The sequence below is a fragment of the Myodes glareolus genome, chromosome 26 (genome assembly GCF_982192425.1).
Source record: "Myodes glareolus chromosome 26, mMyoGla1.1, whole genome shotgun sequence".
NCBI lineage: Eukaryota > Metazoa > Chordata > Mammalia > Rodentia > Cricetidae > Myodes > Myodes glareolus.
This window is the reverse complement of record NC_142051.1, coordinates 25431384-25453370: the sequence shown is the minus strand read 5'-3', so window position 1 is coordinate 25453370 and position 21987 is coordinate 25431384. Positions and strand designations below refer to the sequence as shown.

Sequence of the window (21987 nt, the reverse complement as noted above, 5' to 3'; positions counted from 1 at the left end):
TTTCCTTGTTCCTGATGGGGGGCTGGTGTCTTTCTGCCCCACAGTATATATACCCGACTTATGCTTAATAAAGCTGCCATTTGCCGTTTGCTCCTTGGCAGATGAGTCCAGTCTCTTTATATATATGTCATATGTTTTAACTCCTAGGACGGTCGTCCATTCTCATGGGCTCAAATCAGAAAAAGTGCGCACCTATTTCGAGATTCAAATGTCCACAAAAAAGTACAAAAGCTTACAACTTGGTTCCTTGATAAGAGAAGCAAATGTTCTTAATCACTATACATTTTCCCAGACCCAAGACTGAGTCTTCGCAAATTAGTTAGCTAACAGAAAATCATATTGGGGATGTGCCCTAAATTCAATGACTGATTTCTCATTATAAATTTTTAGGAGGTTTTGATACTCTCTCCTTAAACAAGTCTTGTTTGGTGTCCATGACACCACTGTCTCTTATTTGTGGGTTTAATTCCCTTCATATCACCTTGCTGCTAATTGCTGTCTATCTGTGCTAAATGTTCTCTTAGCTTAATCCTAATACTTTCTACATCCGTTTTATATTTTATTTGAAGAAAGACGTATGAAGTCAAATGCTTGTAGTTTTTAAGCAAATGTGAAATATGTAGGCAGTGTGTAATTGGTAGTAAACCATTTGCTGGGTGACTGAGTACCTTATTTACACACATACCTTCACAAGCATAATGTCAGGCAAATAATCCAAACTTACTCTATAAGTATTTTGTATGAAGTGGGCATGAGGCCCACAATCTGCTTATGATCTTTCCTAAGGTCTGCTTACCTGCACTGCAGTACGCAATAACATGACCCCCATTAGTCTCTGGCGTCAGTGGTTCTCACAGCCACATAGTGTAAAGCATTGTCCTTAGTCAAGTTTCTTCTGACTGCTGGAAAGCGTTGTCATCCCTTAGTTTGGGGCTGCAACATTCTGGCTGTAGCTTGTATGACAGTCTTTCTCCTGTGTGTTTTTCCATGGTGTTGATACTGCCTCAAGGACATTAGTCAATAGATCTGGGACACTCATTAAACTGAGGACATTTAGAAAGACCCAGTTTCTGACAGGTTTGCACTTTTTGATTTTGAATGAATGTTACTTTGGTGCATATTACTAAATATACAATTCCTAAATAATGTATGTAACCTTATTCTTTTCTATAACCATATAAATACAAACATAAAATAATGGACTCAACAAGTTCTATTTTCATATATTTATGCATATATAAACATCTATGTGTAACAAATATCATCAAACAATGTTTTTTACTGTTCTCTACATACCAGAACCTGAACTAGCAAATGAATATTTTTTCGTTTTCCTGAATTTTGTCTGATATGTGTTTTTACAATACATTTTTTCTTGATAATATTTTATTGAGGCATGAATGCATATAAAATTGGTTTATATTTAATGTATACTAATTGGCACATGGCTATTATTACACATATTCAAGACACCATCAAACCAATACTGTTAGCAATGCCATAAGCCTACTCTAAAATTCTTCTACTCAAGAGTTTGGTGGTTTGTCTATTTAATCATTTTTAAGTAAATTTATTTTATTGTTTCTTTAATTTTTAAAAAATATTTTTGTTTACTGTTTGTCAATTTCATAGATGTAAACAATACATTTGATCATGAATCACACATGGACTAACACGTAAAGAGTGCATCTCTGAACTGCTCATTTAAATCTACCTTGGGAATTTCAGCTTTTAAATTAGCATCAGAATCCATACAAGTATATGGTAAGTTTTTTAAGGTTCTTTAATTTTTTTCCACCTGCATTAAATCATTTAAGCTTATAAATAAGGCTGTTTCAAATGGCACTGGAAACAGTATCTAAAAATAAATTTAATGAGATTTCTAAGATTTCTAAAATAATAAGAAGTTACTGCTTTCTCAAATAGATTAAAGCTAAAAGGAAAGTCGTAACTAAACCACAGACTATATCATACCTACACTCTAAAGCATAATAAAGAATATAATAAAGTATAACAATAAACTTTACATAACCTTACAGTAAGATGAAAAATACATAATTAAAAAGTAAGTTTAAAAAAGTTCTCCTAGCTCGTGAAAAGGAGTATAAAAATGTGGTATCTTTAAAAAATACTTTACATGGAAATGCTAACAATGATTCAGGTTGAAAAGGGGTTACTAGACACGGGTCCTAGAACTCAACATGATGGGCACATGCTCAATGTTATGGGTTCATTCTGTAAATATGAATTAAGTACGTTTCATCCTTCCTGACTTTGATTACCTAGAAGATAGGTTCCAAAAATATGCTTTTGCTTCAAAGAATATTTTAAAGGTGAAAACTGCAATGGCAGAATGGTCATCTTGATAATGGCCATCAGGGTAACAGTAAAAGAATATTCTACTGTTTCTGATTTCTCTCTCTTTAGAAACTGTTTTGACTGTGCTACAAGATGTGCATATTTCTGGATATGTCTATGATGGAGCTCTGGTGAGAGACTGAAATTTGAATTGGTAGACTAAGTCAATCAAACTTCCCACCCTTGTGTGAGGAGGAACCAGGGAAAAGGTACACATACTTAGAGCTCTATCTAGATTAAAAATGTCTGGGTGGGTTCCAGTCCAGATACTACTGGTTTATATTTTCAGTCATGACTACTCATTGGCACAACTCAGGCACTAAGAGAAAACAGCATTATTCTAGCATACACTGTAACAACAGCTCCCTAATGGGGGTATATCACTTTGTATGACAGAAGTTCCCTCTGTTGCAAGAATCTGATTTTGACTAAATAAACAAATAAACAAACTATATTAAGATATATGTGGAACCTTTGAATAACCTTTATACTAATATTAAAGATTAGGCTATATTTTTAATTTTGTTGCTTTAGAAAAAAAGGATAAAATTTAGACAATTAGTGTATGATTTCCTCAGAAAAAAACAAATGCAAAGTATTTTTAGCATATATATTTCAAGAACATTCTCTAAGGTAACCAAATCCAGATCTTCGTATAAATGCAATTTACTGTAAACGAGTTTTTGTTAAGGGCTATTTGCCAACTCTATTAACTTTAGTATTTGTTTATGTATACAGTTGGAATCACTTCTCTTTACTACTACTGCTGTGTGCTGTGGGTACCTGTATGTACACAGGTGCATACGTCTGTCCAGGTACACATAGATGGAGGACAGAGACCAAGTTTGGTATCCCTTAGGAACACGTTACTTTGCATTCTTTTTGAGACAGGATCCATCACTGAGACCTAGGGCTCACTGATCAGGCTAGGAGCTGCTCAGTGAACCAGAGGAATCCTGGTGCCCTGCCTCCTGTGTGAGATTACGTGCTGTCACCACCCAAGTAAGCACACACCGGGACCAAAATGGCATCCTCATGCAAGCACTTTACCAACTGAGCCATCTCCTCAGGCCTTTCTTTACTAATTCTGAGTTGATATCTTTTCTTTTAGATTTATTCATTTATACTCTTGGTTTCCTTTATTAACCACAAACGAGCATAAGCCGGACATTTTTGTGCTCAATATACCCAACCTACAAAAGCTTCAAAAACATTTTACAGTAATTAGAGGAAATAATGAGGTGCAAGCTAAAGTAAAAAAGGAGGACACTGTATTAAAGATCCATTTTTAAAAGATGCCACAGGGCAAAAAATAAATCCATGCCAACAGTCTAGAAAACACACAGCTGACTGAGATCAGCCACCGCTGTTAGTGTGAAGGAACTGCCCAGAGAACATCAAACAGAACTACAAACACTGGCATGTGCCCCCTGCCAACTGCCAAACGAGTTTCGTGACATAGGTCCAGCTTTAAAAAGAAAAGTAATACGCTACGAAAGAAAAGCTATATAAGTAATTGTCGCTCAAGTTGGCAATACAATTTATCTACCTGTTTTAGCTTTCAAAGAACAATAACAAGATTAATCGGCTCTGATATTTTTTTAACCTAAGACAGGTCCTGACACTTTAACTGGCCAGCTAACTACTAAATAAACTTAATATTGATGATTAGGAAGATGAAAGTTTAAATATGTATTTGCTGTGGGTAGAAACCACACATAAAAACCTTGAGGAACAGGAAACTTATGGGCACTATAACACTGGTATTTTTAAATTTCACAGAATGAACAAAATAAAAAATCCCAGCAGGAGATCAGAATATCTGGCTATGGAAAGCCAGTATAATTAGGAAAATGAGACAAAACTAAGTCAAAATGTTCGATAAAAATAAGCTAAGTTAAGTTTAAATAACAAAGCTGCTTTAGAAAGCTGTATTCAAATCAAATACCAATATCATTTCCGCCACAAGAGATCATCCCAGGTAATTTCGTCTTCCTACACTAATTTACAGAAGCGCTACAAAGGCGAGCTGATTTATTCAAGGACAGCACAGAAAATGAGAAGTCAACTTGTCTCTCCTGAACAGTGTTTCTGCACTCCTTTGGAAATTTAGAAGCTACCATCTCTTTGCTTCTAACACAGATTGTTTCCTAGCTCTAAGACCACACTGTGTGGAGGGTAGGGATGGGTAATGGTCCATGTAGGCTCGTCTCTCTGCACACCTGCTCCCCAGCTAGCAGCATTGTCTCAGAACACTGTGGAATCTTTTGGAAGTAGAGCATTAATGGAAGAAGTGGGCCACTATGTGGAACTTGAGGCTTTAAAACCTGGCCTCACCTGCTGTTCACCCCTACTTCGCAAGTGTGAATGCAATGTGACCAGCCAGTCAGCTTCCTGTTCTTGTTGCCAAGCCTCCGCTGCCTGCTGTATGATGCTGCATTGTCTTCCTTTGCAACCATAGCCAGATAAGCCCTTTCTCCCTTAAAATGCCTTTGCCAGGGTATTTTATCACAGCAATATGGAAAAAAGAAAGACTGAAGATGGGGTGTATGATGACTACAACCCTCACACATCGTTACCCTGAGACACTAGAGCACCTGACACTGTGTTGCCACTGTTTTTTCTTGCCTATAACAAAGTCTACCATGTTGTAAGCTTATTTAGCTAACTTTGCTTGGTTACACCTCATACCTAGCAGAGACAACTATGAGAGAGCGCTCAGTTTGTTGAATGATCCCTAGCCCTAAGCAATGTAGAAGTTTTTCATTTCATACTGGCAAGCTCTGTCAAGTCAAAAAGCTCCCAAATACCCACACAGAGACTTAATACTAATTATGAATACCTGGCTGATAGCTTAGGCTTTATTTTTAGCTAGTTCTTATAACTTAAATTAACCCATTTCTATTAATCTGTGTGCTGCCCCAAGGATTGTTTACCTCATGTACATCCTTCCCATCCTGCTTGCTCTGCATCTCATGGTGTCTCCTTCTGACTTTGCCCTTGCTCCCCAGCATTCTCTCTGCCCACTAATGGCCATTTAACTTTTCTACTAAACCGATCACAGTGATATATATTCACACAGTGTAAAGGAATATTCCACAAAGCATTATTCTTTATTGAACTAGTATTAGTGATTTCCTAACTGCTATGCACTGGGTTTAGTAAATATGTCATATCTTCTCATACTTTCATAATTCTCATTTTAATTTCAAAGTAGTTTTAAAGTACAGGTTGTTAAACATTTTCATTTTAAATATTGATGATGTTTAGAAAGACCAACAATAATTCAATAAAAATTAATTAGTTAAAATGTAATTAATCACAATTTGTTTCAAAATTTTATTTTCTTAAATATTGCATTAGCATTCTCTTACAAGTCTAGTAATGTCATAGGCATAATGGTAGATCAGCTAATAAAAATATTTTCTCTTCATCATAGGAATTTAAAATCTGGAAAAAAAATCTAAGTTTCAGAAGGAAAAGTGCACTCACAGATGTCAGTGGTTGGAATGTTAGCAGAGATGAGGTGACTTAGTTGCTTCAACAAGAAAGCTGGAACTTATACATAATGCATATAACAATGCTTTATACAACACCCGCGCAACTATAGCTGTGAAGAAACATAAGAAACGTTCGCTTTATACAGCTATGTTAGATTTTCAAATGATATGCTCAGCATACTTTTATTCAACCTCCAGATCTCTTTAGATCAGCAGTTCTCAACCTGTGGGTCCTGATATCCTTGGTATCCCTGCCCTTTTTCTACTCCTACAGTACTCTCAGTATCCCTGCCCATTCTCTACTCCACAGTACTCAGTATCCCAGCCCTTTCTCTACTCCACAATACTCAGTATCCCAGCCCTTTCTCTACTCCACAGTACTCAGTATCCCAGCCCTTTCTCTACTCCACAGTACTCTCTAGTCACTGAAATTGTCACACAAACTTATCACCATCCATATGCCCCTCAGACTGATCTGTGGTGCTCATTCAGAGCACTGACACTTTAATGTGGCAGTAGGCAGATGCAGGTCATTCTGTTAGGCTGAACAAACACATATACAAGACAAAAGCTAACCACGGCAGATGTCCGGTGCTTAGGAGCAACAAGAGGGCCAGTGAGCTGGCTTAGCAGTAAGCACAACTGCTGCTGCACCTGACAACTGGAGCTCATGCTGAGAACCCAGGGGAGGGTAGAAAATCAGAATAGAATCCACAAGGTCATTCTCTGACATCTGCACAGGAGCCATGGTATCTTCTCGCCGTCCTCCATACTAATAATAAATTTAAACACATTAGGCACAACAAAAACTCACTCAAAACAAAAAAGAGCCAGAAACTCGCACTTGGAGCTGTGCTCCCACGCTTCGACACTGTCCATCATGTCACACGTCTTCTAACTCAGCTGAATCCGCATAATTGAGAATAAATGAGATTCACTTAGTTCTAATGTATCTTTATGTCCCTGGTCAATGATATCTGGACAAGGTTAAGGTTCCCTTATCAGGAAGAGATGTATGGATCTGGGTCAGTTCAGGTCTCTTTCATCGTATTCCATTTCCATTTATACAGGAACCAAAAAACAGGTTGTATTGAAATGTTTAAAAAACAAAACAAAAATAAAACAACTTACTCCTTTTAGGAGAAGAGATAATATGACTGTTTCAATTAGTTATGGCAATAATCTATATCAAGACAAAATATTAAAACATTAGTTAACAGTTAAACTTTGGAAAAAATATTCTATAGTGCACTGCAATAAAACTGTTTCTTGTACTTAACATTCTCTTGGGGGCTACTGGCTCACAACGTAAAATATCTAAAACCACTTTTAAAAACATATGGTATAAATTTAGTATTATAATGACTTACAGAACATTGGGTTTTTTTTTTCTCTGAAAACTCATATTCATGACAGACCACCTCTATGGTCTACCACAGTGTTATTGGGTAAATATATTCATGCAAGACACATACTGTTTACATAGTCAATAAAAATCTTAAAAAGTTGCAGAGTATATACCAGAGTCTTCTACTAAACCGGGTAAGACCATTAACAACTCAAATTTATACACCAAGTCAACTTAAAAACAGCTGTTCAAATAAAGTGAGGACAAAGGGTCAGAAGGCTAAGATATGAGGCAAGGGACACATAACGTATTTGTCCATTCTGGGACAGGGATCTATGGACTCTAGAGCTTGACATCAGACAGGAATTATGCTACCCTTTCCACACAAACCCCCTGCCCTGCAAAGCCAATTGTTTTAATATAATTACTAAACAATATAGTGATATATTTCTAATTTTGTAAATAACTCCAGTACTAGGGCTGGATAGCTAGCTCAGTTGTTAAGAACCTTGTAGCTCTTGCAGAGGACCCAGGTTTGATTCCCAGCACCCATATGGTTGCTCAGAATCATCTCTAACTCAAGTCTCAGGGGATCAAATGCCCTCTTCTGACCACTGCAGACACATGTGCACACACATGCATGGAAGTAAAACACATACATAAAAAAAAACTACAACAATTTAAAAGGAATACCAGGACCATATGGTGTACATTACATACACAAAGTAAGGCTACATTTATATTCCATTGGTCGTTTAACATACACACACACACACACACACACACACACACAACTCACACATCTATATGTTTACCAATAAAGAAATGTAAGCTATCAAAATGCTAGTGGTACCATAAGTACCTTGGATACTCTCTTAGTTGCTTGTTTCCTTGTAACAAAGCTGCTTATTTTGGCTCCCATTCAACGGTACATACATGGGAATCTTGGCTGCAGGGTGTTAATGCACCCGTCACTTTACATCCACAGCCAGGAAGCAGAAAGCAACAAATGCTGTGCTTCTCTTGCTTTCTCCTTTGTCTCCAGTCAAGAATACCATGGCATGCAATGGTACTGTCCACATTAAGGGGGAGTCTTCCCATTTCATTATTCTCACCACCCAATCTAGATAATCTCTTACAGCTGCACCCGGGATTTGTCTCCAGGGTGAGTCTAATTCTCACGGGGCTGACAATAAAAATTAACTGTCACAGATACTCCATGCTGGTTTCAGGCTTTCCTCCATCAATCCGTCTAGTTTTGAACCTATCACTCCAGATTTACAACCCAATTTCCTTTTCTTGAACGTGTGTCTGCTAAAAGTCTAGAGGCCTGTTCTGAGGGTTCTGCTAGGAACAATGATGAGTCTGGCTTTCTACACGTTCACTTTGATATGTCTTGCTGTGGTCTTGTAGCTCAACTTTAGGTTCTGATCTGCAAAGGGCATCTGAATATAAAGCCCACCTAAGTCTATGCATAGGAAAAGTTAAAATATTGGGTGTATTTTCTGAAACATATTTCTACAAAGCATTTTCTCAAATTCTGTGTCTTATAATATAATAATAACAATAAATTCCTTCTTTTCAAAGTAGTATTCATTAGAACTACTTATGGAATTTCTTAAATTACATATATTCAAGTTTTGTACCTGGAGGCTAACCCTCAGGTGGCCATAGGCAGTTCTCCAGTATCCTAGAGTGACAAACTTCATTCAGTGGTACAACCCGAGTTAAGAAGCACTGCTATAAAAACTGCAGGAATGGTTATCCATTTCCTTTACTACTCTGGGGATATGGTAAGAAAATAAAAGTGCAATATGGGAAAAGGTGGAAGTATCTATCTGGCTCCCAAATCTACCTGGCTCTGTACAGAACATAAAGAACAGTGCAGGTAAAACTAAAACATAAACCAAGGGTGTTACTATGCTTACTACTTGGATTTGTACACTTTTTTTCCTGGCTGTACAACTGTTTTTCTGATGTCTAGGCTTTTGTAGTCACTCACGCTGCATATAGCTCCACCCATTGCAAACGTCAGTCAGACCACTGTCCTTCCATTTGCACTGCTTTCCTGACAAGCACAACTCCCAACTCTCTGTTCGTTTCAGGTATTATGAGAAGAACAGGTAACACTAAGATGGACACATTTGTTTGACCCAACCAAAGCTGATTATACCTATGTGATAGCATCAATGGTTCTCTGTAGGTAAGATGCTCTTCACAGGAAGGTCCTCCCATGAAACAACAAAGGCCACAGCGAGAGAAAATGAGAGCGTGTGGTTGTCTCTGAGGACATATTTTCATAATTCTTTTTGTCTATCTTAGGACCACAAACATCCAAAAAACTCATTGAACAATGGTAACTTCCTCTATCGGTAGAGAGGACAGAGCTTCCTATATCTAGGCAAGGTCTAAGACTGGTGCTTGAGAATCTGTTAACAGCGGTTTCCATTTCTAGGGTACAAACAACCAGCAATTTTCTTCAGTGAGCTTACTCAAAACATTCAAAGATTAGTTTATGAATAACAAAACAAACTAAACAAATTAAGTGAACCAAGAAATTCTTTAGAAAATAGTCTATAAAGTAAATGGAAATATAAAAGAGGATTCATTTACTATAAAAATTATGCCTCACTAACTCAATGAAACAGACAGTAAGACAGTTATTGCTCACAAGGGAGGCAGAGTAAGAACATGACAGGACAGACAACTACGAAGAGAAACAGTGACCATGCAAATAAAAACGGAGGAGGTCTGACTTTATACAATCACCAGCTTGGGCACTGTTCTACTGGAGTATCCTCTATTTCCTTACCTGACTAAACTGTCAATCTTTCCAAAGGTACCGCACACAGCTGAACTGGAACATGCCTTTATCCTCTCAGATTGAAATAGATATGCTTCTCTGCTACGGCTACAATACTGTCTTATAGATCACATAAAACACACACTATATTTACAGCCGTGCAGACCACTTATAATACAACTGAAGTTGATGTTAGAAGAAACCAGAGTTGAGCACTGGTGTCACATTTGGTGGTTTCCACACAGTAAAAGGAACTTCTATCTTAGGGTCTCTATTGCTGTGAAGAGACACCAAGGCCATGACAACTCTTACAAAAGAAAACACTTAATGGGATGGATGACATTTTCAGAGGTTTGGTCCATTATCATCATGGTGGAATACTTCAGCATGTAGGCAAACATGATACTGGAGAAAAAGCTGAGATTCCTACATTTTGATCTCACATGCAACAGGAAGTGAACTGTCTCATTGGGCATGGCTTGAGCATACATGAGACCTCAAAGCCCACCTCCACAGTGACGCACTTCCTCCAACAAGACCACACCCACTCCAACAAGGCCACACTTCCTAATAAGCACCACTCCCTTTGAAGACCATTTTTTTCAAACCACAACTACCATCTACCTATACTTGTTCATTAGAACAACCATAATTCTTAAACAAACATTCTAGGACCATAGAAGCATGGGACATAAATATTTTGGAGTCATCAACAAAAGAATAAGAGAATATGTTCTACAGATACAGAAATATATCAAAGTATACGAAGAAATGTATGGTAGCAGGATGGTTTATGTCTTTTTTTGCTAAAATATAACACAAAAAGTGTGTGGAACTTTGTATATCTTTATTCCAGAAAGACTCAGATGAAAAACAAAAATAATGTGCATAGTGACTTTGTATTTAATTTCTTTTCTGTTCTTCCATTTCCTAGGCTAAATTAAATGAGTTTTATAACTTTTAAAGTTATTAGAAAGGTTCCTAGAATTAAGTTGCTTTTTATTTTCGAAAAAAGTTTTTCAAAGGTAAAGATGGAATCTCACATATTTTGTATTATCAACATTCAAAACAGAGTGGAAACAGCTGTCATTCAATGAATGCTTGCTGGTCACCTAGTTAGTGTCTTAGCCCTTTCCTCGGGTATTGACGTTCATGAGCCACTCCCATGTTCCTCCTCTATTATACCTAAAGTATAAGTCTAGCACCTTGAAAACGGGTAGTGGTTTGAATAATGGCCCATATAGGCTCGTGTATTTGAATGCTTAGTCACCAGAGTGGGCCTATTGGAAAGGATTAGGAAGTGTGGCCTTGTTGGAGTAGGTGTTTCACTGAGGGTGGGCTTTAAGATTTAAAAAGCCCAAACCACGTCAGGCCAAGTAGCTCTCTCTGTTTCCTTCAGATCCTGATGCAGAACTCTTTTTGGCTACCATGTCTGCCAAGGGCCAACATGCTCCCCACCATGCTGATAGTAGACTAAACCTCTAAAACTATAAGCAAACCCCAATTAAATGCTTTCTTTTATAATAGTTGCCATGGTCATGGTATTTCTTCATAGCAATGGGTCAGTAACTAAGATATCTTCTTCCCCACTTGTATAAAATGCAGCTACTGTGACAGAAAATAGTGTTTTGCTTCAATACTTAATGACTTCTTTGAAATACTCCCTTAAACTCAATATAGTATTCATCCTTATTAAAATATTTAAGTGGCTATGGTTAATTGTGTACACAAGAAGCCATGTACACTGTCTAATGGTCCATTACCAAGTTTTTCTTTGGGAGGTGGTGGTTAGAGTGAGAATGGTCCCCACAGAGTCACTAACTAGTCTGCCCAACCCCCGTTGGTGGACTCTGGGTTATATTACTGGAGGAGGGTGCGACTGGAAGTGGGCACTGAGGTTTCAAAATCCTATGCCATTCCCCTAGTGATCAAACATTCAAATTTATGAGCCCATGGAGATCATTCTTTTTCAAACCATCACAATTTCCTATTCAAACTTAATATGATTAAAATACTAACTAATATATAAGAGAACTGCTACTATTAATACCCTAAAAACTATTTTGAAACAAATTTAAAACAGCAGTTTTGAAGCTCTATTCTATAGATAGATTTATCATAAAAGGTACCAACCAAATGCTACATTAGAAGCTGTCAACACACTTATCATTTTTCTCTGTAGGCAGAGTCCAGAGAGCACAGACTGAATATTACTATTCTAATAAAATAACAGTACTAAAGCTTTCTAAGCTCATAGAAGTCTAAGTATGCTGATTTTTCTTTTAAAAAATATGAATTCTTTAGAAATGGAGAAAACTATCACAGTCAAATGGAGATTATAATCAGTAAAAGCAAAACAAACATTTATATACATAAGTCCTACAAGATATACATCAGATATTAGTGAGATTTCAAGTATTGCAAAATTTTTAGTGTTCAGTAAGTCCATTTTATAGCCAAAGAAATGATAATAAAATATAAAAGTGATATTGTATCTAACTTCCTTAACATTATTAATGCTAGATTTGCAAGAAAAAATTTTGTTATCCTAAATGTAATAATGGCTGGGCATGGTGGCACATGCCTCTAATGCCAGCAGGCAGAAGCAGAGGCAGAGGGATCTCTGATGGGCAGCCTGGCCTTTATAAGGAGTCATAGGACATTCAAGACTACACAGTGAAATTGTTTCCCAAAAACAAAACAAGACACATCAATCAAGACACAATAATGGCCAAAAAAGAAATAAAAAGTAGCCATAATAGTTGAAATAAATAAGAATTATGACACAGAGAATATTTACTACCTTTATCTTGGTTTTCAAATTCTTCAGATAAAAGATGATAGCAACAACCCACGCTGCAAACTCCTCTGACTTCAGACTTGGATGCAAATATCCGCAGAGTGTTTGGTGCAAGGTCACCACAAGTATGCAGACCCACCATTAGACAGTCCTTTAGATACAAGGCAAAAGGGGGAAAAAGGAGGGTTTAAAACTATGCAAGGGAAGGTTTCAAGTGTCTTTTCAAATATGTGAACTTTTAAGTGGTGAATTCTACACAAAAGGTATTACGTATCACTTTGTATGCAAACTAAGCAATTGTTTCTTTTAGCTAAAGTAGCCACATTTTCCTACAGCTTCTGGTTTTTTGTTTTGTTTTCTTTAATTTCTTCATTTGTATTTTTCTTCTCTTTTATAACTAATATTTGCTTAACAGCTCGATACTACAAATTAAAGGCTAAGGTTGGATGAAAAATGCAGCTACTCAATAAACCTAAGATTTGAGATGTTTATGAGATACTATGAATATACCAGTCAAATTTCTTTCATTGATTGAACTTATTTAGGCTGCCCATCTTGTAAAACATGGTTGTAAGAAACATAAAAGGTACAAAATTGTCATTTCTAACATGCCAATATGTTTAGCTTATTCATTAATCAGATTTAATAATATAAAAATCAAGATATGTATTTTTGCTCTCACTTTTCTATCATGAATTTTATGCAAAAATTGTCTTATGAAATTCTTTTTCCAGTTACTCAAATCATAGTAAATGTACTCACATGAAATTGATTACAACTGAGTATACATGCAGAGAATTCTGTCAACTACCAATCATCCACAGCTGAATCTATTATGGCTTTGTTTAACATGAATCATAAAGTTGAATTAAGGAGGAGCAAATCAGACTTTTCATGTAGACAATTTGTGTCCACATAATTTTGTCGTTTGGTACTAGAGAAGTTGCATTATCTATTAAGGTTTTAAGGAGATACCCTTAAATAGAGACATTCTATGGATCACATTATTATTAGATTTATCATATAAATAAAGTCATACCAATTTCTCAGGTTTATTTTCACAACATAAAAAAGTCATCATATTCTCCAAATGCTATGTAAAGAACTATTCAGCCAACAGCTTAATTTTTATAGCACCAGTTAGAATTAGCTGGAAAGGCACAGTAGTAATGAGACCACAGCTCCAGCACTCAGGAGGCTGAGGTAAAAGCATTGCCATGAGCTTGAGGCTAGTCTGGACTACATAATGAGTTATAGGCTGGCTGGGCTTACATAGCAAGACTCTGTCTCAAAACAAACAAATACTGATGACACTGTTTAAATAAGAGTTATCAAAAAACTGGGTAATTACCAATAAGTCTAATTATACAAATGAAATATGACTATCACTAAGAACATAAACTTGAGAAACAGATAGCTGGCTTTAGAGTCTAGTGTGACATAAATATGACTTTGAAAATTTATTTAACTTTTCAGTTTGTTATAGACTCCTTATAAGAATGTCTTCTTACATAGCCCAGGCTGTCCCTGAATTCAGGATCCTCCTGCTTCCGTCTTTGTTATCCATGGTGTGTGTTACCAAGCTCAGGTCACACACTTCTAGTAATATGAACTCAAGACGATTCTGAAAAACTGGAGTGACAAAATAAACTAAATTTTGAATTTTAACCAGCTAACCTAATTACTCCTTCTATTGTTAATGAGGACTAATGTTTCCTTTAACTGGTATCTTCTATATGTATCTGGCAGGAGGGAGGCACTCATTGGATAAAGAGCATATACTACACTTGATGCAGGTTGGGTGCCTTGCCCAACTATACCTCTAGATTCATAGCATCTACCCTCTCTTCTGGCCTATGAAGCTGCTACACTAACATGCACAATGCCACACAGAGACACATACATATATACATAACTTAAAAATAAGAATAAAATCACAAAAAAAATCTCTGTGGGGGAAGCCCCTTTGTAAAAGCCATAAAAAACAAAGATTAGAATGTACAAAGAATTCTAGTACTTTCTTTAGCCATGTCTTTTAGGAAGATTCTTAAAAATCAAAAAAGAATAATATTAACTTCAAAAGATACTGTGTCTTATAAAAGAACTAGGATAGATAATCTGTAGGAGCTTTGGTAAATACTGATTTAACATAATAACTTTTCTTGGACTAGAATTTTAACAATCTCTGAATTGTGGATAAGATAATTTGGCTTACAGACAAGTCTCTGTAATAGCTCTTTCAAAGTAAAATGAGGAAAGGGTTTTGCATTGCATAGTATGTCCTCATTAAATCTGGATAGTTGTGGGTACAAAGAAAGTCAGCTTAGCATTTTATTCTTGATCTTTAGGACTGCTATGCCAGATAATGTCATATTAGCAGAATAATAAGCTATTCATACTATAGTCTATGTTGTCTATGTTGACAACATTCTTGCAAGCTAGAGGATTCAGAAGTAGACTCACCTCCAGATCTTTAATAATGTCATGTAACTCTGAATCAGCAGTGATAAAAGAGGTCAGTGGTGAGTATATACTTGGGTCGCTTGGTTTAGATGTCGTATTTCTTTTCTGTTTCCTCACTTCAGACATTTCTGCATTGTGCACTTGTGATGAAGTAGGTTCAACGGCGTCAATAGGCAGAAAGTCCACGAGAGAAAAGGCATTTTCAAAACACAAATTTCCTTCTTCAAGTGGCTGAGCATGTAGATTTCCTTGCTGTTTTCTAAGGACTGAAACTGCTGACTCTGAGAACTCTAGCACAGCACCAGCAGACATGTCTTGATTCCCAAGGCCGTTCTTCAGTGCCCTCTCACTGTTTTCCGCTTTTATTCCTTTCTGTGGTTTCAATGTCAGTCCATTGGCATCTTCTCTCATCTGACGATGATACAGGTTCCAATGTTTCTTCAACTTCCTATTTCTCTCCTTAGCTCCGTGAGTATTAGAATTTGAGGAATCGATGCCGTAGACATTTAAACCATACTTTAAGGACAAAAAGGAGCTTAGGTAGCCTTTACCAGAGCCCACATCAATTATCTGAGAAATACAAGAAAGAATGAATTCAGGATTTTAGTCTGTTGGTAGTAGAAACATTCCAGATATTTTATTAAGATGAATAAACAAATGTAATATATCATTTATATAATCTCCTACATTTGTTATTTTAATATTTGATTTCTATTAAAAACCAATCACTGATCATTTTTATTTAACATTTTCCAGTTCCAGATAGCATAGTAAATCAAAGCAACAAGTAAGTAATAGACATAGTATTTGAAAGTGGGGACAAAAACATGACTTTATCATATATGACATGATTGTGTGCAAAGTAAATCCTAAAAAATATATTTAAAAGTCACCAAAAATAACAGATGAGCTAAGCAATGTAGCAAGGCAAAAAGTAAAGAGAAACTAACAGAGATTCATTAGCACACAGATAACACCACAGCAATGGACATTTTGAAATAAAAGTTTTAAAGCAAGACTGCAGTTGACTCATCTCTGTACTGCCCATCCTGATTCCTCCGCATCAGGCTGGCAACTCTGCCTTTCTCCTTCCCACAGTTCTATCTCTTCCAGGAAGTCCCAAGTATACCTCCTACCTAGCTATATTGGCTGTTCAGCCTTTTATTACACCAATCACAGTAACACATCTTCACACAGTATACAAATATCCCACAACACTTCCCCCTTTTGTCTAAATAAAAAGGAACAGTTTTAACTCTAATACAGAAAAACTATATACAGTAAGAAAAATTATCAAATAAGAAGTACATTTATGATGTCCAGCCCATTTGTATTTGACAAATTACTTTATTATCTATCCTATCTTAATGAGTCTAAAGTTTTATTCCTAAACCATTTTCTATCATAACTTGAATTATCATCCTGAAAATATCTTTTTAAACTTAAAAACATTTTCTTAGATAAACTGCTTAAGGCTTTTTGTCTCTTAATTTTACATATTTTACATTTCATTTCTGAGTTTCTTTTCTGAATTTGGTAAGAAGGAAACATTATCTTTTCTTTTTTTTTAATAATATTTTATTTATTTATTATGTATACAATATTCTGTCTGTGTGTATGTCTGCAGGCCAGAAGAGGGCACCAGACCTCATTACAGATGGTTGTGAGCCACCATGTGGTTGCCGGGAATTGAACTCAGGACCTTTGGAAGAGCAGGCAATGCTCTTAACCACTGAGCCATCTCTCCAGCCCCCCAACATTATCTTTTCTTAACTATCTCATCTTCACCTCCATCAGAGATCAGAGAAAAAAATAATATTACCCAAGCAAACAGGAAATACAAAGAAGAAAACTTCCAAAATTATAGAAATGACAAACAGTTGGCTTCCTGGACAGTCACCCAAAATTCCTCTGCAACACTGGAGCATTCATCTTTGACTTTGAGGCATAGAATATCTGACAGACTTTTCTGTGAAGCAGGAAAATTTGAAGGACTGTCTTACTTTGACTTGGCAAAGTTCAGAAGCCACCTTCTTTTCTGTTCTTTTTGTTTAATTTGGACAACATAATATCAGAAGTCCAGGCAAGGGTAGCTTTTGGCCCAGTGGCTAACTTTGCCACAAGCAAACTTCACATGGAATTCTTCAATGTTGAACATCCTTTCCTGAAGTAGATTGGTGCTGCCAGGAGCAAATGTGTCTCATGGTCAAGAAAAGCTTTATGTTATGGGACTGACAGAAGAAGATATGTCTCACTGTCATGAAAAACCTTATGCTATTAAAACATTAAAATGTCATTTTCTGTAAATCTCTGAAGTGTTTGAAGACCATCTATCTATCTAAAGTATATTTCTGCTTGACCTTAAAAATGTGCCTAACATGGCCACAAATTTGATTGTAGATGACTAACTACTAACCAGTATTTCTTAATCATCCCAAATAGTTTACAATAATAACTTTCAAGAACTAGAAATTTATATTACATTGTTAAATGACCTGCAAAGGTATAATACCTTAAACAAGAGTAGAAACATATATACAGCAGAACAAAAAAAAAAAAACCTTAAATTTGTATCAATATACAAAAATACCTTAAAACAAGAGTATAAACATATACAGGATCCTGGAGGAGGTGAGTTTCTGGGTTCTGGGATGGAGGACCATACTCTAGGCCCTAACCCATAGAGGCACATCCTGAGCCCCACCCATACCCAACCAAAGTCCCAGGGATCTGGCAGCAGCTTCCTCACATCCCTAAATATCCCTTTTACATGAGCACCTACCAGAACAATGGTCCCACCTGCCTGCACCTGGAGGAGCGACCACTAGAAAGCACTGGCGGCACAGCCCCACCTATCACAGTACATGTGATCACCACAGTCACGAGCCCCAACTGCACATGGAGGAAGAATAATCAAACACATAAGCCACAGGCCCCACAGGTACCATCTGGAGGAAGAATAACCCCCTGAAGCACAGGCTCCACCTGTACTGATTGAAGGAAGAGATGGGTAGACTACAGTGCCCCAATGCAGATGAAACAGAAGAAAATGACCTTAAAAATAACTTTATGAAGATAATAGAGACCCTTAAAGAGGAAATGAAAATTCTCCTAAGAAATGGAGGGAAAAAAATGAAGAAGTGGAAGAAATCAGCAAATCTCTTAAAGAAAGAAAAGAAAGCCAGAAAAAATAATCAAACAGGTGAAGGAAACAGTTCAAGACCTAAAAAAACTAAAATAGAGGCAGTAAAGAAAACACAAACCAAGAGAATTCTGGAAAGGGAAAATCTGGGTAAATTATCAGGAACTACAGATGCAAGCATAACCAACAGAATATAGGATATAATCTCAGGTGTTGAAGATGATAGAGAGGAAATAGATTCATCAGACAAATAGAATGTTAAATCCAACAAATTCTTAACACTAAATATACAGAAAATCTAGGATACTATGAAAAGTCCAAATTTATGAAAAATAGGGATAGAAAAAGGAGAAAAAGTCCATCTCAAAGGCACAGAAAATGTATTCAACAAAATCATAGAAGAAAACTTCCCCAACCTAAAATAGTAAACACACAGAATAAAGAAAGAAAATTAAGAGCTGCAAAGGAAAAAGGCCAAATAACATATAAAGGCAGACCCATCAGAATTACATCTGACTTCTCAGTGGAAACTCTAATAGTTAGAAGGTGCTATATAGATGTTCTGCAGACAGTAAGAGACCACAGATGCCAACCCAGACTACTATATCCAGCAAAGCTTTTAATCACCATAGACAGAGAAAACAAGATATTCCACAAGAGAACCAGATTTAAACAATACCTATTCACAAATCCAGCCTTACTGAAAGTACTAAAAGAAAAATTCCAACCCAAGGAAGTTAGTTACACCCACAAAAATACAGGTAATAGATAATCCCACTGCAGCAAAACCCAAAGGGAAACACACACACTACCACCAACAAAACCAAAAATAACAGGAACTAACAATTACTGGTCATTAATATTTCTTAATATCAATGGACTCAATTAGCCTATAAAAAGGCACAGGCTAACAGAATGAATACAAAAAGAAAATCCATCCTTCTGCTGCATACAAAAAAACACACTTCAACTTCACAGACAGGCATTACTTCAGAGTAAAAGGTTGAGAAAAGATTTTTTAATCAAATGGACCTAAGACCCAAGCAGGTGTAGTTTGGAAAAAAGAATGGAAAACAGAAAACATCTTTAACAAATGGCACTGGCATAACTGGATATCAACATTAGAAGAATGAAAGTAGATCCATATGTATCACCAGGCACAAAACTCTAGCCCAAATGGAACAAAGACCTCAACATACATCTAGTCACACTGAATCCTTAGAAAACTGGGATAATGGTCAAGTCTTGAGACAGCTAGCTGTTATCTTGTCTCAGTGTCGTGGGAAAATATAGGGCTTATCTCAAGTTTTGGCTGGAGCAGTCTGTGAGGCTAGGCCATCTCAGTCAGCAGCACTGAAGTATTTCTGGTTGTAGAATTTTGAGGAAACTGTAACAGAGGCATTCTGAGAGGTTGGATCACCTGGGCTACTTGTCTTCATTGGCGTCTGATCCATTGTTTTTTCTGCCCCAGCTCTGGGAAGTTGCTGAGCCTGCTTTCGATTCCCAAGAGTGGCAGCTGACATGTGAGTGCTCACAGAGAGGCCCAGGAGGCAACTCCAGAGGCACTGGCTGCGTAACTTCCCCTCCGTGGGGTTGTGCCACTTGTTAGAGCACCACAAGACAACATAAAAATTCCTAGTAATGAGTTTAATGAAACAAGTCCATTCCCGCACTGGCATTAGAGTCTACTTGTTTGGGATATATACTGGTTTAAACTGATAACCAGCTGAGACATCCAGTCTTGTGGACTGCAGAACTACTGGATTCTTGGATCTTCTATTCATAGGCAGCCATTGTTAGATTACTTAGACAAGAGTCTGTAAGTCACTCTAATAAATTCCCTCTCTAGATAGACAGATAGATAGATTCACTCCATAAGGTCTATTAACTATAGAGAACACTGAAAAATATACTACCTTTCCTATTAGTCTGGTATAGAACAGGAAGCCTCTTTTTGTTTTTTTGCCTATCTGTCTGTTTTTCAAGACAGGGTTTCTATGTGGAGCCCTGACTGTTCTGGAACTCACATTTTATACCAAGCTGGCATCAAACTCACAGAGATCTGCCTGCGTTTCTGCTTCCTGAGTGCTGGGATTAAAGTCATTCACCACTACCATAATCTTCCCATTTTCTTTAACAATTATAGCCTCTCTTTCATTGTAGGCCGGTATAAGAGCAATCAGTAGCAAAAAGTGCCATAAACTCAATGTTATGCTACTTTGAATTTTTTTTGTGCCAAAAATAATTAGTCCATAACTCTTCAATTCAGTCTTAAGCAAATTCTCATGAGTGGGCAGAATGTAGCCACATTCTCTGCAAAATATCACGTGAATGGCCCGTAGCCTAATGCATGATAGAGTCCATGATTCTATTCAAAACCCCATGAACTACAAGACTACTTTCTGCCCTTCTCTCAGCATTACTGTTTTCCAAGTTCCCATTACAATAGTTTATTAAGCTCTGTTACAGTACAGTGACTTTTCCACCCCAAAGTCTTCCACAAAATAGTCCAAAGGCGTAAAAGATACAGGATCAGGATTATTACAGCAAAGACCCCACTCCTGGAACAATTTCTATATTAGTTACTTTTCTATTGCTATTATCAAAGATTTTGATAAGAAGCAACTTTGGGGGAATGACTATACTTCCAGAGGGAATAAACTCCATCATGGTCGAAAGGCACAGCAGTCGGAGCATGAGGGCATGCTCCCTGGTAATCAGGACGATGAGGGCTCACATTTCATCCTTACTCAGGAAGCAGAGTATGGGAAAGAAAAGGAAATGGGGCCAGACTACAAACCTCAATTTCATCCCCAGTACATAGTTCCTCCAGCAAGGCTCCAACTAGGCTCCACCTCCCAAAGTTGCCCTAACCTCCACTTTCAGCACCGCCAACTGAGGACCAAGTGTTCAGATACAGGAGTCTGTGGGTGGCATCTCAAATTCAAACCACGCTGGTTTACATAGTGTTTCATATAAATACAAATGCATAAAGTTATGAAGGACAATAATAAACAGCTTCACTTTATTCGAGTTTGGTACAGTTTAGTGGCAGATCTCTCAGTGAAGATTTGGCAAGTGAAATAAACACTAGGAGGACGTTGAGAGAAGGGCATGGGATGGGGAACAGCAGTCCAGTATACGGAAAAGTAGAAAATGAAATCAGAGAGACATCAAAAGTGGACAATACACACAAGGAAATCTTCTCACCTGCTTTAAACCACAGTGATCAGCAATACTGCAGATTAGCTCTGCCATTGCCTGAACCTCATGGGATTTTTTTGTGTTCATAAACTGAATTGCCTTCACATTTTCACCTGAATGAAAATAGAGAAAATTAAAATACTGTTACTAAAGAGAATTTTAATGAGTTGTCACCTGATATTCACAGGTTTTAAAATCAATATTAAAATGGCATAAATTCTATTGTGATATCTGTGATTTCTATTAGTTTAACAGTTATGATTCAGATAAATAAAATAAAAAATCCACAGATAATTAAAATCATTCCTTGATATAACAAGTAGTTAGTTGTAAGTGACAAAACTGTACTATAAAACCCTGTTTCATCAA

General features: G+C 36.8%; 1 protein-coding gene across 1 annotated transcript in view; it reads right to left on the bottom strand.

The window, feature by feature from the left end:
- Positions 1-21987, bottom strand: part of Mettl25 (methyltransferase like 25) — an 87221-nt gene that overhangs the window by 55570 nt on the left and 9664 nt on the right. Inside the window, exons 3-5 of the mRNA XM_048418152.3 lie at positions 21625-21731; positions 15273-15842; positions 12813-12960 (exon numbers count right to left, since the gene is read on the bottom strand). Coding sequence (XP_048274109.2) covers positions 12813-12960; positions 15273-15842; positions 21625-21731 — 825 coding nt within the window. The remainder of the gene's footprint in view (positions 1-12812; positions 12961-15272; positions 15843-21624; positions 21732-21987) is intronic.